Here is a 16,128-nt window from a genome sequence, read left to right on the forward strand (position 1 = left end):
TAATCGCTTTTAGTGAAGGATGACAAATTGACCTTACCCATGAACACCTTTTTGACAATCAGGGGACGATTTCCCAGCGGCGAATCAAAGCCTCCTTCGATGGAGAAACCCAGACCACAGCTGTCCTTGACAATCTCCACACAACGAGCACCTCCTCCACTGGCCGCCGCATCCTCCGCTGTAATGACACGGGACTCATTAAAATAATTTATGAACAGTGGACTTTTAGATGTAAGCAAACAGGGACAGGAGTACAACAAATTTATGAACAAGTTTTGGGCAAGTATGTCATTTTTTTAATAAAACAAATAAATTTTACAATTGATGAATATGTATATAAGAATTATCCGAGCATTTTCAACAAATAATACATATTTTGATTAATTTTAATTATTGGTGCTGATATTATTGGATATTATGAAAAAAACAATGTCGAGAATTCGTTTAACACTTATGTTATTCTTAACATTTTTTAATAATTTTTTTTTTGTTCATCTAAAAAGCTAACTCACCCTGTGCACGAATCTCCGCTGCAATGGCATTCCTGGCCTCTGCCGCCCGTTCCAAGAGCTCACTCGTGCTGAGCTTGGCGGCATCTCCGCGGGACAACTGCCTCCTGGCGCGGATACCCGCGATGGTGGCCTCCGCATCCTCGTCGTGCAAGCTCGCTGGCTGAGGTGGACTTACGGATCCGGTGCTGGGTGTGGTAGCCACTGGCGCTTCGCCAGCTTCATTGGACACCAGATCGAGATCCAAGTCCAGAGATCGGGAGGCCTTGTGGTAGTTTCGCTTGCGTTCATAGTCCAGTTCCGTGGGCTTCTCATTAAGCGAGCTCAGTGATCCCAGGGAGGATCGTTTCTTGGTCAGCGCCTTCACCACCAGCGACTCGGATCGGGTCACCACTAGGACTACCTCAGGTCGTGGGGTCTGTTGAAAATAAATGAATTTATTAATCAATTTGATATATTACAGATCAATTTCACTAATGCCCTTTTGTAAGCAAACATTTAAATACCTTTAGCACACTAATGGACTCGCGGTGCGTCAATCCGCGCATGCTCATTCCGTTGACGGCGAGGATTCGATCACCCTTCTTCAGACGTCCATCCTTGGCAGCTGGCGTGTTGCTCAGGATCTTGTGGATCTGATGGGTATTAAAACAACTTATATTAGGAACAGGCGTAGATGTGAGAAAAACGTGTGTTAACGCACCGTGATTTCCTTAGCCTCGTAATCAGAACCGCCGGCGAGAGTGATTCCGATGCTGCTCTCGGGATTATCCCTCTGCAGGACAATGATGAACGCCTCTGGAGTCTTTAGTGGAGGATCGGCCTCCTCGACGATCTGCTGGACATCCTGGGCGGTGATCAAACTCTGGTTGCTGCCCAGCGAGGAAAAGCTGCCGAATTCGGTGGCCGTCTCCTGGGTGGTGCTCACGTTTTGGGTGGTCGAACTAACGCCCGAGGAACTGGACGCCAGGGAGTCCAGCGAGGAGAATCGCTCATGATGTGGCTTCTGGGTGACCTTATGGATTATAGGCGAGTGGTTTTGGGTTTGAGCTTGGGCTTGGGCTGCAGCACTCCTTTCGAACTTTTCGCGCAGTTCGGCGGTGGTTTGTTGCTTAAGAGGTTCCCTCTTCGCGGATGGAAGCATCATTGGGAGGACCATGGGCTTGACCTGCTCCACTTTGACCTTAGCCTGCTGGTTGGGATCTCCTTTGAAGCTGGCCTTGCGCTCCTCGTCTATGAACATGGCACTGATCTTGGCAGGCGTATCAGATCTCCGGCTGCTGTCGTCCGTATCCGAGGTTAGTTCCACATAGGCGGCCACATTGATCAGCTTGTCCACCACCAGTTGCTTGCCCAGTTGGATCTGTTGCTGCTGGAGCTTATAGCTGGAAATGGGTTTAATTCTACGATTGGCCAGGGAACAGGCTTCTCCATCGGTGCTGTCGTTGTCCTCCTCTTGGCCACGACTCTTGGCACTGCGGCACTTGGCCGAGGCCAGAATACTTTTGCGACTGGAAAGCGGACCGGCTTCGCCATTGATCACCTGGCTCTTGAGAACCCGCCTGGTTAGGTCCAACGCTGGTGTGCTGCCTAGGGAACTGCAACTGGCTTGAGATCCGGCAGAAGATCCTGATGTTAGAGTAGAGGTGTTGGAACTAGCTATCGAAGTGTTTGTTTCGGAACTGAGGGTTCTGGTCAGTGCAAACTTCTCCGGTGGAGTGGCCACCCTGGCCGTGTGCGAGAACACCGAATCCGTATCACTTTCCTGATCTAAGGGAGGTGGTGGTGGCGGCATCATCATGCTTCTCGGCTGGAGTGGTGTCAGCGATGTCCTGGGTGGCTTGGCTGGTGGTTGGGAGAGCTGTTGTTCCAGCGGTCTTCTTTGATTGGTGGTGAAAATGCTGCGATAGTTACTGGCGGCTCCTCCTGCGCCCAATTGGTTATTCCTATTGACCGTACTGCGGTGACTTTCGCCCAAGCCGCTATCCGTACTATCTTCTCCGCTGGCTGCTTTCACCTGGCTCTTGATCTCCGGCAAATCCAGGATGGGTTCCAGCAGCTGGGGTCTCTCTGGGATGACCAGTCCTCGCAGTTTCGACAAACTCCTCCTTCTTTGCTCCAGGATATTTGTAATGGCTGCCTTTCGGTTGGCCGCATCTCCACCTTCGCCCGAGAAACTGATCCTTCTCTCCACTCCCGAGGAATACGATCCCCCGTGGCTCCTCCTCGGCAAAGAGGCGTAGCTCGGTGTGGGCGTGGCTGTGTTCAGGGAATACATTGAGTCGGCCACGTGCAGCTGGGGCAGCTGTTTGGCCAACTGATATTGCCGCTGCACATCATTCAGATTTTCCACGCTCATCGCGCGAGTTTTCAGCGAAGGAGCCGAGGATGCCGAGCAACTGTCCAGAAGATTTTCACTGCTCCTGTTCAAGGGCTTCCGGGAGAAGGAGCTTGAAATTGGGGCTGTAGCCGGAGCTGGCGGAATGGCATCCAGTTCGTTGTTGGACGAGAACATGGCAATCTTGTCGCGCACCGACTTCTCCGACTTTTCATCCTTGCGCCAATCGCTGGGCTTGCGGGGAGTACCACCACTCAGGGATCTCTGATAGTCCCTGGTTAAACTGGGTGCTGGCTCTACGTTTATGACCAAATCCTGGCGATATACTTTCCTGGGAACTGTGCCTGGTGGTCCCGTTTTGGGAAGTGGTGGTGCAGAGGTCTCATCCTTTCCGCCATTCTGTAACTCGTAACTCAACTCGGTGGTGACCTTCAGTGGGTGGCTGTGCATGATCAGTGGTTCGCTGAAGTTGGGTGGAAATTCATGACCATCGGGCGGCAGGCGGGAATAGGTGGGTGGTGAGGCGTAGCTGAGGTAATCCTGCACCAGCAGCTGTTTCGTGGTGGTTGCCTGATGCAGGTGGTGCGTTGCTGTCGTCGTTGTCGTTGTTGTTGCTGTGTTGCTGCTCAGCAGCTCCATTTTGCCGGGGATCAGGGGTGCAGCAGGTGCCGTGGTTGCCGCCTCAGTGGTTGTCTTCTTAATGCTGCTGCTGCTGATTAAAGTTGCTGCCGGGATGTTGCTACTGGCGCTGATGCCGCTGATTCCGCTGATGTTGCTTATGTTGCTGTGGTGGTTACTGAGGGTACCCAGATCTGCAAGAGGATTGGGGAGAGAGAGCGGGAAAGGTTCTGGTTAGTCAAACACAAAACACGGGGAAGTAAACAAGTGGACTTCATACAAAGGAAGGTTCCACGCGTGGTATACAACAATTTAAAGTAACCTTCCGAATGAAATATGTTAAGTGAGTAAAGTACGAATTCCAAAAAAAAGTTTTATATTTAAACAATAAAATATTATATTTTTAAAGTTAATTTCAAATAAAAATCGGAATAGGTTCTTTAAAAATAAATCGATTGAAAGTTATGCTTAGTTAATCAATGGGTTATGAACTATTTGCAGCTAGATTAGATGAAAGTATGTAATTCAGTTATTTAAGAAACAAAAGTTAGCAGCATAATGGGTCTATGCAAATATCCTACACTTGTGCCAACTATAGGTAATAGGAATTAGAGTAGTGAGCTGTTGGATAATCGAAGAAAGGAAAAACGCAGAAAAGGTAAATATATTAAAAAACTTTTCAAAAGGTCACTTCCAGCAAAGACAAAAATCATTTAGATAATAGTCAATTAGTTGTCGGGGGAGGGCTCTGTTACAAAACTCAAATAATTATACATCCATCCATCCCAGCCAGCGAAACTTTCGCTTCCAGCAAACCCCCAAATAGTTGTCATTATGCGCTAACCGGAGACGAAAAACAAAAGCGAATCTTACGGATGCGATCCCAGCAATTAAAAACCGCAACAATAACAAGAAAAATTGGTTAAACGCTGCGGTTGACAGAAGCGTTTCTAAAAATCGCACAAAACGAGTAGAAAGAGAAGGTTCAAACAGACGGAGACAAAGATTTAGGCAACCAAATTCAAATTATATGCGAAGAAAACAAAACTTAGAAGACAAAAACAAAAGGTTTTTCCAAAAAGCGAAAGTCGCCAAAAGAATGGTAGCCATTCCCTCAAGCGAAGAGTTGACAAAAACCTTAAAACACAAAATTAGCCAAACTTTGCTGCCTTATTTTTCGCATGTTTTTCTAGGTCACTCGGGGGTGTTTCGATGGCTAATTTCTATTAAAATAATTTATGGCTTACTTAGAAAAAGTTTCTAATGACAGCATTTAGCTTTGATTTGTTTTATGGCAGTAAATCTAAATGGAATTCGTCATAAATGGCAATACGGGCAGGCTGCTGAGGATTTGTTTTTTGGACTTGTAACAATTTGCATAATTAATTGAAGAAAAAATGTAAAAACAAAACGAGGCTAAATTTCATTAAAATGGAAAACGCTGCGTGGATTTTTTTCCATTTTATCTCTTACTCTTTCTGCCTTTTGGCCACACACACAAAATGTTAATGAACTTTAGCAAATGTAAAGTTCGCAAAAAATAAAAAGAGAAGAGTAGCAAAAAATTAAAAAACAGAAGAATTGTTTAATGAAAAGAAAGGCAGGAAAAAATCATGTTTGCATGTGCCGAAGCCAAAAAAATGGTTATGGCTGAAAAAATACAAGCTGAAGAAGTGCGTGAAAAATTGCAAAATGTAAAGTCAAGGGCCTACGAAAGAACTTTGACCTTGGCCATGAGAGGAAGATTGAGATTATCTGTGAAGGTGGAGGAATTCGTCATGATTATTTTCCATATAACGCATGGTATCGTTTTTTAAGTGCTTCTATGTCCACGATAACTTTAAGTTTGCATACTAGTTTTAATAGATTGGTTATGTTCAAGTTTCAGACTCTTGTGTAATTTCTCTGACGTACTTTAACTTTTCCTGTTGCCCAGTTTTCACAAGACTGCCGGTTGCCAAAAAATAAATATTAACTCATCGAACTGTTTGCCCAATGAGCCACACGACGCCGTATCCCCCAACTGAGTCAGACAACTAAACTACGTCATTCGATGACGGAACTTCAACCCATCCAACGCACCTGTATTATATCACCCAATTACATATATATCCCATTGAATTCAGCTACCAACAATAAAATGATAAACTATTCGAGCACCCGAAAAATAATTGTAAGTATTTACCGATCCAATCTTCCCGTAAAAACAATTAATAGCTGTTACCACAGGCTTAATTAATCAAATTAGGTAAGAAAATATCCGAGTCTCGCATTTTTGAACTATGATGCCAAGCGATTAATCTTCGCCTAGCAAGTGTAACATGAGTGGAGTGTTTGGTATTTATGGGTATTTGAATATTCGAAAACTCGTTGCTTATCGAGTGCTAATCGAATCAACTCGGTGCCGGAGTTAAAGTTCAAACTTTGGCATATTTTCGTGTTTTTATTTGCAAAATTGTTCGGCCATTAAGAAAAACGATTCTAAATAAGATTTCACAATTTACTGTTATTTATTTCCTCTCTTTCCGAGATCTTTAATTTTATTTCACATTAGCACCCGCTGGGAAATGATCTGTTCGGGTCTGGGAGTTGGATTTAATTGTAATTTTCAGGGGGTCTCCAAAATCCACGGGGATTCTGAGCCAGCAAGTCTGTGTGAAAGGTTGCTGATACGGTATTCTTATAATGAGTGTTGCCAATTTTAGATTGAGAGTTCAAATAAGTGAAAGAGGAGATCGTGTGGAAAGGTAATTTCATAATGAGTTCCTGTCGGGGAAGTTCCATTCGAACTGCAGTTCGCTGTACAGATTTAATCATTTGCTTATACTAACTTGGGGTTCTTTTACTCTTCAACTGCACCTTTTTTTTAATAATCAAGAGTGCTTAGCTGAAATCATTCAATAACTTCCTTTAGTCCACATTTCCCATCTACTGATGGAGCTGGAAGCTTCACTCTTCACTACGATTCTTTGGTCTTTCATAAATACTCCACTGCACTAGCGTGCTAAAAAATCATTTAGTTCTCGGTACTTAACAATTTCAGTTCGACTTCTTCGGCATCTTTGGTTCTTGCCCCCTTCAATTCACCTGGTCTTTCATCAAAGTTGTCTCGAGCATTTCCGTGCCACAAAACATGCCAAAGTGTCGTCTTTAATTAGAAGTGAAACCGAAGAAAATAGAAGAGTGGCAAATGCAGAAATGGAAGACAAAGCAGCTGAAGAAGAAGCCGCCAGCCAATGTCAAGTTCTTTGGAAAAGCGCGCAGTGGCATAACTGCACTTTTCCTATAATAACTTCCGCTATGCGAGAGGCTCCCAGAGCGCCACCTACAGTTGATAATTATAAATGGCCTTTTCCCGGTCGAAACATTTTCCCACAGAACCGATGAAAATCCTGTAACAAATTGCTCGCATTTAGCGAACAAAATGCTGCCTTCTTTGGGATCGCTCTTCTTGTTTTTTTTCCACATTTTTCTTTGCCCTTTTTTTTTTTAGTTACGGTGGGAAAAATCTGAGCTTTGCGATGTGGCTGGTAGCTAAATAATTGAAATTAATATTTTCTGTTGAACTTTTATGCTTTTCAGCAAATTTCTTTAAAATGAAAACAGTTTATCGCGTTTTGCCCTTTTGTTTCGCACCGCCGTCGGTCTTCTTTTGACGTTCCAAATTGACGGGAGCCAAGAGGGGTTAAAAAATGCGTAGATTGGTAGCCCGCAGAATTTTATCCTCTCGGTCTCCATTCTCTATCTGGTTCCTCTACTTCTTCCGATCCCCATCGCAATTTTCTGAAGTGGTGAAAAGAAAAAATTGTATTTCCCAACTAGCGAGCTCCGCATATTTCATTTTAATTATTTTATTAAAGTCTCTCGGGCGAAATGTGCAATTATTTAAAGTGTGCTCGATGCTGAAATGACGGATTGACGGCTGGCCTAAGGTGGTTATTATGATCTAATGCCATTTAATGATCACTATCCACTGCAATCCGTTTGCATAATCATAATCTCCACCAGCTGACTACTGACTACTGACGACTCGGCTTGGCTGGTGTGTGTGTGCCAAAAATAAACTTCAAGTTTGCCTGGGATTCTTATGTGTATCTTTCCCATCTTCGCGTATATTATACCTGTGCCCTCCATCTCGTCACATCTGGTTCTCAAAATTGTTTTGCCATAAGAGCAGCACCAACGGCAACAAGGGTTAAGAGGAATGCGGAGTGGCAACAGCTGCTCTGGCTGTAACCAGTTAGAACGGCGGTGGTATACGGTTTATTATGCGTAAAATGGATAAGGGTAAAACCAGGACGCAGGATATGGTCGACTGAACGTGTGCCCAACTTTCAAGTCTTCATTAGGGAGGAGAAATGGAGAAATGCTTTCGACATGTAACGACTCACTCATAATGAGAGATTCCAGAAAACTAGGGAAATCAGCAATCACTTGAAACAACTAAATAAAAGTTTTTGCTATCAAGAACTTGCTTCTACCGAATCTGAAAAGGCCATTTTTATATTATAAGAATACGAAATATTTTAATATTCTATTACAACTGTTATTTATTTATCATTTACTCACAACCAAAAATAATGAATTTAGTGAAATTAAAAATTCAAGAATGTTGGTTATTATTACTGTCTGTGTAGTCCTGACTACCCGTGCACCCCACAAATACCTTCGTCATCTGGTTGTAGGGCACGTTAAGTAATGCGCAAGCCATTTCTTTATTAAATAAAGACCAACAGCATGTGCACGATGGCCAAGAAGAAGCAGCAGTCAGAAACCGCTGCTCAAGTCCCGGTCCAAGCCCCTCTATCTCCTCTTTCCTTCCCCTTAACCCCTAGTTGCCCCTTCCCCGCCCTTTTCACACCTTGCTGCCGTTTTGCATTTAATGTGTCATGGTACGATGCAGTTGCTGCTGCTGTTGCATATGTTGCTGCTGTTGCTGCTGTTGCTGCTGTTGCATATGTTGCAGTTGCAACTTGCAGCTTATGCTGCTGTTGTCGTTATGTGGCAAGCGCCAAGTGTTGCAAACAATGAGAGAGAGTGGGAGAGAGCGAGCTGGAAAAACTACTTCGATGCCGCGGAGGAAAATGTGTGTTGCCAAGAAAAATGTGCGCTTAAATTGCAGCTGGTAGGATGGGGAGGGGACAGGTGGCAGAGGGAAATGAAGTGTGTGCCGTTGCATAAATATCGAGCTAAAGTGCCACAAACGAGGGCGGGGTGCAGGGGCAGTCACCGTCTGAGGTCGAATCGCAGCTGCCACACACGAAGAACACTCTACAGTAGAACATTCCTATCATTTATTATTCTCATTCCACCGAGCTCCAAGTAAAAAACAAAAAATCACTGCTCAAAAAATACTTCCTCTAAAATGCCTACGAATATAAGGTCAATATAATGTAACAACATAAATAGAGTCCAGCTTTATTAAATAAAATGTTGTCTTTTAATACGAGTTATAGAAGGCCTTTTTTGATCTACCAAAATAATAAATATGCAGTGCTTAAGCTTAGTTTTGTTGACTTTTAAACTAGGTTGCGTTAAAGGAGCTCTACTGTGGCTCACACACATAGCACACATTAAAAGCCGGCGGCGACTCTTTTCGAGAAGCTCGCGGCAAACTTGACTTAAACGCATTTTTTGTTGTTGTTATTGCTGTTGCTTGCATTGTGGTTGTTGTCGTTCCCCATTTCGCAGCAAAGGCCTCCAGGTGCGTAGAAAAAGGAGAGAAATGGGGAAAGGGGGAAAGGGGGCACGGAATGTGCGGCAAGAACGTTATGAATTATTTGATAGTTGGGTATACATATATCAGATTTTTACACGGAATATATGCTTGCACACGAGCACATGGGGAAAGCAACTTATGCACAACAGGCTTAGAGAAAATAATGGAAGAGGTAATGTCGTGGAAAGCTCTATTTATGATTACGTTAAAAACAATTGAGAAAACAAAAAACCAACGCTTCTCGATTGAAATGAATCTAAATCTTGCTGAATCTTACATTACAATCAGTTCCCATGGTGCCTTTATAGTTTCAAGAAGCTAACTTTGCTATTTCACAAGGTTTCTCCACATCCGAACAGATAATTTCCCTGGAATCATACGATCAGCAGTCTAACGAAGAAATGCATTCCCCCCATAAATTATTCGTACCCTAAACTCGGCTTTATTCTGTTTTCTTTTTTTGTTGATCATTATGATATAACCCAATAAATCTTTTTGCAGTTAAAAAGTCATTTAAATAAGTCCAAGATCCAAAGACAAAATTAAGCCCGAAAAAACTAATTAAAATAATACCGAGAAATTACGGAAGCAACTAATTGGCTTCAGTGGAGATTACTGGGCTTCTTTTTTTATTATATTTTCTGCTTTAATTTTCGAGTGTGACATTTGTGTGGTGCTTGTGGTGCTTATATAACCCGGACAGTCTGCTGGTTTTTATGAGATAGCCGAGCCGGCTTAGATGATGATGATGATGAGTTGGTACTTTTAATAACCCCGACTTGGAAATGCTTTGAATATGTCAAGAACCGTAGCGGCGGCCAGAACTTTTGATCTTCGCGTGGAGTGGAGTTAATTTGAGTGTGTTTTGTGTTTTGGCATTTCAGATATGTATGCTGGAAATGCAATCGGCACAATTAAATGTTTTGCACAGTCCCGAAGAAGAATGGCAACATGGGTTAATTACTTGTGCCCCAGAGAAAGGCACGCTCCGCTGCACATTTTAAGTGGAAGCCCAGGCACAAAAGGTTCAAAACTATTAAAAGTGTTTCTGTTCTCTGGTTCTGTTGCTGTTTCTGTTTCTGTTTCGGTTTCTGTCCCTGTCCCTGTTTCAGTATCTTTTTCTTTATCCGTATCTGTATCTTTCTCTGCGCTTCCTCTGCGAGAAGGAGTGCACTCGATTGTGGCATGAACCGAACAACCTACCACCTGTCGGAGTTCTGGGCCCCCGCCCGACTTTTTGTCTGGGGTGCGATCTTTATCGAGGCAAGGCCCATCACCTGAAGCTCGACTCTGAGGATTTCCAAGCGAGTGAGCAGAAGATTTCGAAAAGTAACGAACTAGATGTTGGAGACTCCGCATTGTTTTCTTATCAATTAAAGCGTGACCTTTCTTGTGGTTTTATCTGAATCACTTGGGGAATTAGTTCGGCCAGTGAGTCGAGAGCCGGGCTCCTTTATGGTCTAATTAGTTGGAGAAATCTTCTTGGTTCTCAAAGCCGATGACAGACCCTTTCGGGTGATCGGTGATCACTGCCAATAAGTTGTGCCTTATCGCTGAAAAGGTTGTGATAATAATTATGACACCATAACAATATCAATTAGGTAATCAAGGGGAAAATATCTATGAGCTGCGCCGCGAGATCGAAGAAGCAACAACCTCTAATTGAGTCAGAAATCATTTTTAGATCCCCAGTAAATAATATTGTGGACAACAATTGAATTTACAACAGTTGGATTCCTCTTTTATTGGCATCCCGCACAAAGATACTGTGTCGACAGGTGTCCGAAATATTTGTATGCCTTTCGATTTATTCAAGTGTCTTTGAATTCGTTTCTTGTCTGGCAATAAAAGCAAAGTTGTCATTAACAAGAGGGGAAGTGAGCAGCGCAATCGCAATGGAAATACCGAGCTTGTAAAAGTATCTGACGGATACCAAAAGTGTCAGTCAGACCAGACAAGTGTTACATGCGAAGGCGAAACGTCCACGAATAGAATGATAACAAGTGGAAAAGTACACAAACAGATCGGATGGAAATATAATATGGTTAAAAGGGAAACCTCACTAAAAATCGAGTGTTTCAATTCAAGTGAAAATGTGAATGAACAAACTCGATTATCGTATGACAGATTTTGTTTCAATACCTCTTCTTTCCTCTAAGGTCAAGTGAAGTCAAATAATATCAAAATATAGTAATATTCAATTGAATATTACAAAAAAAACATAAATATAATATGAACAGTTGAATATGATTAATCTTAGAGGGTATTTTTTTCATTCCCACAAAATCCTTCCATCCTTTTAATGGATCCCACCAGAGTTATATTTATTACTCCCCGCTCCACATGATCCACATGATCCACATATCTCAACATCACATCAAAATATGTATCGGAGGGCATATCGTGTCCAGACCTTTGATGTGATACCGATTCCGTTACGGATCCGTTTTGTGGACTCTTTAAAAATGCCAGGCACAAAATGGCCCAGAAAAGAAATGCAAAAGTTGTATAAGAAGCGACAAAAAATAACTTCAAGTAAACCTTATAAAACAATCTCAATTGGTTCGCTTTTTGGAGCTTCGGTATTTCCCCCCAATTCGTCCGCCCCTTTTTGCCAAATTCTCTTTAATGTGAAATTCGCAATTTTCGTTGACATTTGCAAATTCTTGTCACAAAAAGCGAAAAATTTGTTTCAAGCGAATTTCAACTATTCAGCTGCGGCCTCTTTTTCGCATTAAATGTTGGATTTTATGGCCGGACTGCTGGAGTTGCATTTAAAAGGAGGCTTGCCCCTCCTCACTACCAAGTCGCTGCTTTTCATGCAAAAAATTGAATGAAAGCTGGCCAGCGATGACAGGCAGCCAAGTAGGTGAGCTTGAGTTGAGTGTTTATGGTGCATTTGACACAGCAAATTTGCTGGCAAATCGCATCAAATATTTATGTTAATTCCCCCTCACATTCCCCCTCCCACCGATTTAAATGAAAGTAGTTCAATTCGCTGGCAAAAATGTTTGTCCATGGCATACAAATTGTCTCCGAGCTCTTTGTTAAAGAACTTTTACTGGTCGGTGAAGGAAATGTGTCACAAATGAGCAGGAAAAGAAAAGGTGAGATGTTGTAAATTGGGAACGGAGAAGGCCAAGAGATCACCCGAGAATGACAGGGCGAATTTCCAGCCTCACTCAAGGGGACACTGAAAAATGAGCCCTAGCATCGACGACAATTCATTTTAGACACATTTTTTAATCAATTACTCATTGGATATTCTAAAATGATCCTTGTAACCAAGGATTTACCAAATATGTACTAAATTATCCAGCTAACTGTCGAATTAGATTTTGTGCAAATAATTCGTAGATTTTTTCTCGGTGCATTTGGCACGGCTGGCTAAGTGTGAAAGGTTGTGTTTGTCATCATCACGCTCGCTAACAAAGTAAATTGGAGTAGAAACCAAGTTAGTGGGTTGCCCACTGACGAGGAAAAGGGGAAGTAGATTTTCGCATCAAGGGAAATCGTTTTCGCCAACAATGGAATAAGCCCACTGATCCAAGGAAGAGTTCAATTGAAGCGAAATTAGTGAGGCAAAATGCGATTTGAACGGAGTTAAATACAATTTTAATGTACACGTATATGTTTAAAAAAGAAAACAAAAAATAAAAGGCTGTGCCGTAAAATGAGTAATAGAAATATTTAATTCTTTGAAGCTTCACTAATAATTAAATCCATGCCTTTACAACTTAGATAAAGCCTATTTGGAAACCTAGAGCTTCATGGTATCATGACGGTTGAAATGTTTTTAGTTAAACCAATCATACTCAGGAAAAGATGACGTACAACATTAATTTGGCACGACTGCTGTTTCTTTTATCAAAAAACACCCCCGGTTTCTAAATACTTTTACTCGTCGTTCTTTTTACGCTCATTTCACTTTGCATTTCTTCACTGAACACCGTTCATTCACCAGAGATCAAATGATAAAGAACTTCCTGATTATTTCCACATGAACATCGATCTTTCACTGACGGAATTTCCCAGTGAGATTCCAACTCTGTTTCTTGATTCCCCATCGCTTACCTGCCTTTCTCTCTAACCGCTGATCCGCTTTGAGCACTTTCGTTTTTGCATGGATTCCACAGACATATTTAAGAATTGTTGTTAAAATATTTAAACAGTTTGCTGCTTTCTGTTTGCACTCGAAGGTTGCTTTTATATCTTTATATATGGGCCATATTTTGTCTGAAAATTGGCTTACGTCTAGTTTTGTCTGTTAACAGTCATTTAACAGTTATCAGCTTTTGGCAAAACTTAAATAATGTGTTATGCTAATGCGTTGTATTATGATGTGCGTTTGAGGGAAATTTCACTTTGCGGCGCTTGTTGCCAAACTGGCAATCATAAACAATCACGGACAATTTGCATTGCCTGCAATTAATTGTTGCGCTCGAATGCGCGTTCAAAAGTGAAACGGAAATGCCCGAATATGGAAATCAGAAATCAAATATACGAAATGTAAACAGTTTGCGAATTGCAATTAAATTAACGTTCGATTTCGACTCGAGCGTTACGTTACATTAATTATGGCGCAACGTGAATGAACTTGGCCAAAAATCCAACTGCACACCAGTTACATACATACACACACATATATATATATATATGTAATTCGCGCGAACAGAACGAAACTCACTTCACGGTCAGCTAACGAAACTTGACGAAGGCGTATTTATATCTCACGACACGCTCTGCAAAACGTAGTGCTCGCGACGATCGCTGAAAGCGAACTGATCGCGCACTCGAGCTTGAGACCTCAGCGCAGCTACGGCGCTGCCGCTGCAAAGCCGTTCGGTCGACTTCGGCTCTTGGGGTCCGCGACGAAAGCCGAAGACAGCCGAGGAAAGCCGCCAAACGACCAGCTGAGCGGACCGATCGGAACTGCAGCCCAGTCCTCGCCGCGCTCCTCTTGCAATTCTTGTGGCTTTGCGGTGGGGGCGGGGGGGTTTTTAATTGTCTGGGCGTCGAGCGATCGTATCGGTGGCTTAACTTCATTATGATCAGCATGGGGCTGAGTCTCCTCTGCTGCTTACACGCCGATGACAAATTTGTGATAAGAAATTTCGGAAAGAATCTGATTTAATTAATTTGAATGGGAGAAGCCAAGTGTAATATGATACACACGGAATTATTATCAACGCATGATAGCTTTTTCACTGCTTAATATTTTATCAAACGTACCTATTTATTTTATTTTTGATGGGAATTTTTCAATAGAACACTTGCTCTGCTCAAGCAAATATTGAAGAAAACCATGTTTTACCATTATTTTTTATTTGAATTTATGAAAATTAATTTATTTTTTGCTTTGCATAGGACAATAAATTCTGTATGCCTCGTTTCATTTCAAATTGTCGACCGACAGGCGGTGCTTCAAAGCGTTATTTATGGGTGGAAAAATTGCTGAAGGAATCAGAGAAAATATTTGCGTTTCTATGCCATACTTAAATTAATTTACGACTTTGATATATTTGTGTATTGCTTTGTTTAAGAAACGATTGACTCAATTGTTTTGTTTTCTATCTCACAAGTTCCCGGGAAATGAGTATGGGTGGGTCAGACCAAGAATTCCAGATTTGAACATGGGCTACTTGCCGAAATTATCATGCAAAAACCCATGCAGCTGGGTAGATAATATTGCGATAAGTTAAAAACATTCGCGTGCTCTTATTATTATCATCACTAAAAAACCGTGGGAATAATCATTCTTGAATCTTGTTTTTTGACCTTGAGAAGTAGGAAATCCAAAACTCTTCTATTACAAATGTGTTCCCTAACAAGCTCACGTAACTCGGTCTAACATAAATTGATTAACTGGCGAAAACTTTACCACGCTTTTGAAGCCCCCTGCTCCATTGTAATTTTCGCTTTCAGTTGGCAGGTCCCACAATTTCTGGCAATTATCAATCCTTACTGCTGGTTATAACACACGTTTTTTACCCACCCTATGCTTCCCACATTTTATTGCCCAAATCGAGTCTGACAATAGCCAAAAACATTTAAATCCAATCGAAGTTCGTGTGGTTTTTATTTTTTTCTCTCTACTCCGACCACGAAATTCTAGATATTGTTTAAATTGGCTGACCCGACGTACTTTAAGTGCCAAAAAGAATAGCAGAATGGAAGTAAAAACCAGCTCCAATTGCCTTTTGAGGTGTTTCATGTTGTCTCGGACACGCTCCACGCTCTCTTTGGCAGTGGTAATTTTTAATTTGATGATTAATCGATAACCGTCGGCGACTTCGGGCCATTGTACTGGCCCAAAGAAACTGGGGAACAGCAATCAAAGCGATCCAACCAGGCCAAAACTCGTGGTGATTGCATGTGATTAGAATTTTTAATAAGCCATCTCCAAAGTATCGAGCTGAGGCTCGATTTTCCTCGAGAGTCCCGCTGCCCACACAAAATTCTCGGATAAAGATCTCTTTGAGTATTTGGGATCGCTCAATGTGGTTGATGATCATGAAGATGACGCACAGTTGGGGTCCGAATATTTTCACCCGCTATAGGAAACGGGAAAAACTGAAAGTGCGTTGAAAACTTTCACTTGGGGAACCCAATACAGAATATTGCATAACAGCGACCACGACCTTTGGCTAATCATCGAACGCAGTGAAAAACTTTCTTTCCCACCATGAGAAAATACGAAGAGTTTCTCGCCCAGAGAATTCTAGCATTCCCAATTGTCATTTATCATTTCAAACATTTCTTTCCTATTTTTGAGTTATGTTTTTCATTTGATTTCGTGATTGACGCCTTAAATGGAAACCAAATGTGTTGCCCACTCCCGAAAGTGCTGCTTTTTCTATTCGTATTTTATTACCCCGACTAATGAAACAAGTGTGTGAAAATGCAAAACAGCTGCAAAAAATCGTTTCCTATCCCGCAAGACC

General features: G+C 42.1%; 1 protein-coding gene across 9 annotated transcripts in view; it reads right to left on the reverse strand.

Annotated features, from left to right (window-relative positions):
* Positions 1–16,128, reverse strand: part of LOC6545876 (serine-rich adhesin for platelets) — a 109,247-nt gene that overhangs the window by 721 nt on the left and 92,398 nt on the right. For 7 of the 9 annotated variants that reach the window (XM_026977868.1, XM_026977865.1, XM_026977867.1 and 4 more), the window contains 4 exons: positions 1,213–3,659; positions 1,016–1,144; positions 513–927; positions 38–178 (listed from right to left, as the gene is read on the reverse strand). In XM_026977868.1, the coding sequence (XP_026833669.1) occupies positions 38–178; positions 513–927; positions 1,016–1,144; positions 1,213–3,659 (3,132 nt within the window). Of the gene's footprint in view, positions 1–37; positions 179–512; positions 928–1,015; positions 1,145–1,212; positions 3,660–13,258; positions 13,792–16,128 lie in introns of those variants that run through there. The other 2 variants (XM_026977872.1, XM_001972691.3) reach the window with 2 other exon arrangements.

This window comes from Drosophila erecta, unplaced genomic scaffold, assembly GCF_003286155.1.
Source record: "Drosophila erecta strain 14021-0224.00,06,07 unplaced genomic scaffold, DereRS2 tig00000021-arrow-pilon, whole genome shotgun sequence".
Taxonomy (NCBI): Eukaryota; Metazoa; Arthropoda; class Insecta; order Diptera; family Drosophilidae; genus Drosophila; species Drosophila erecta.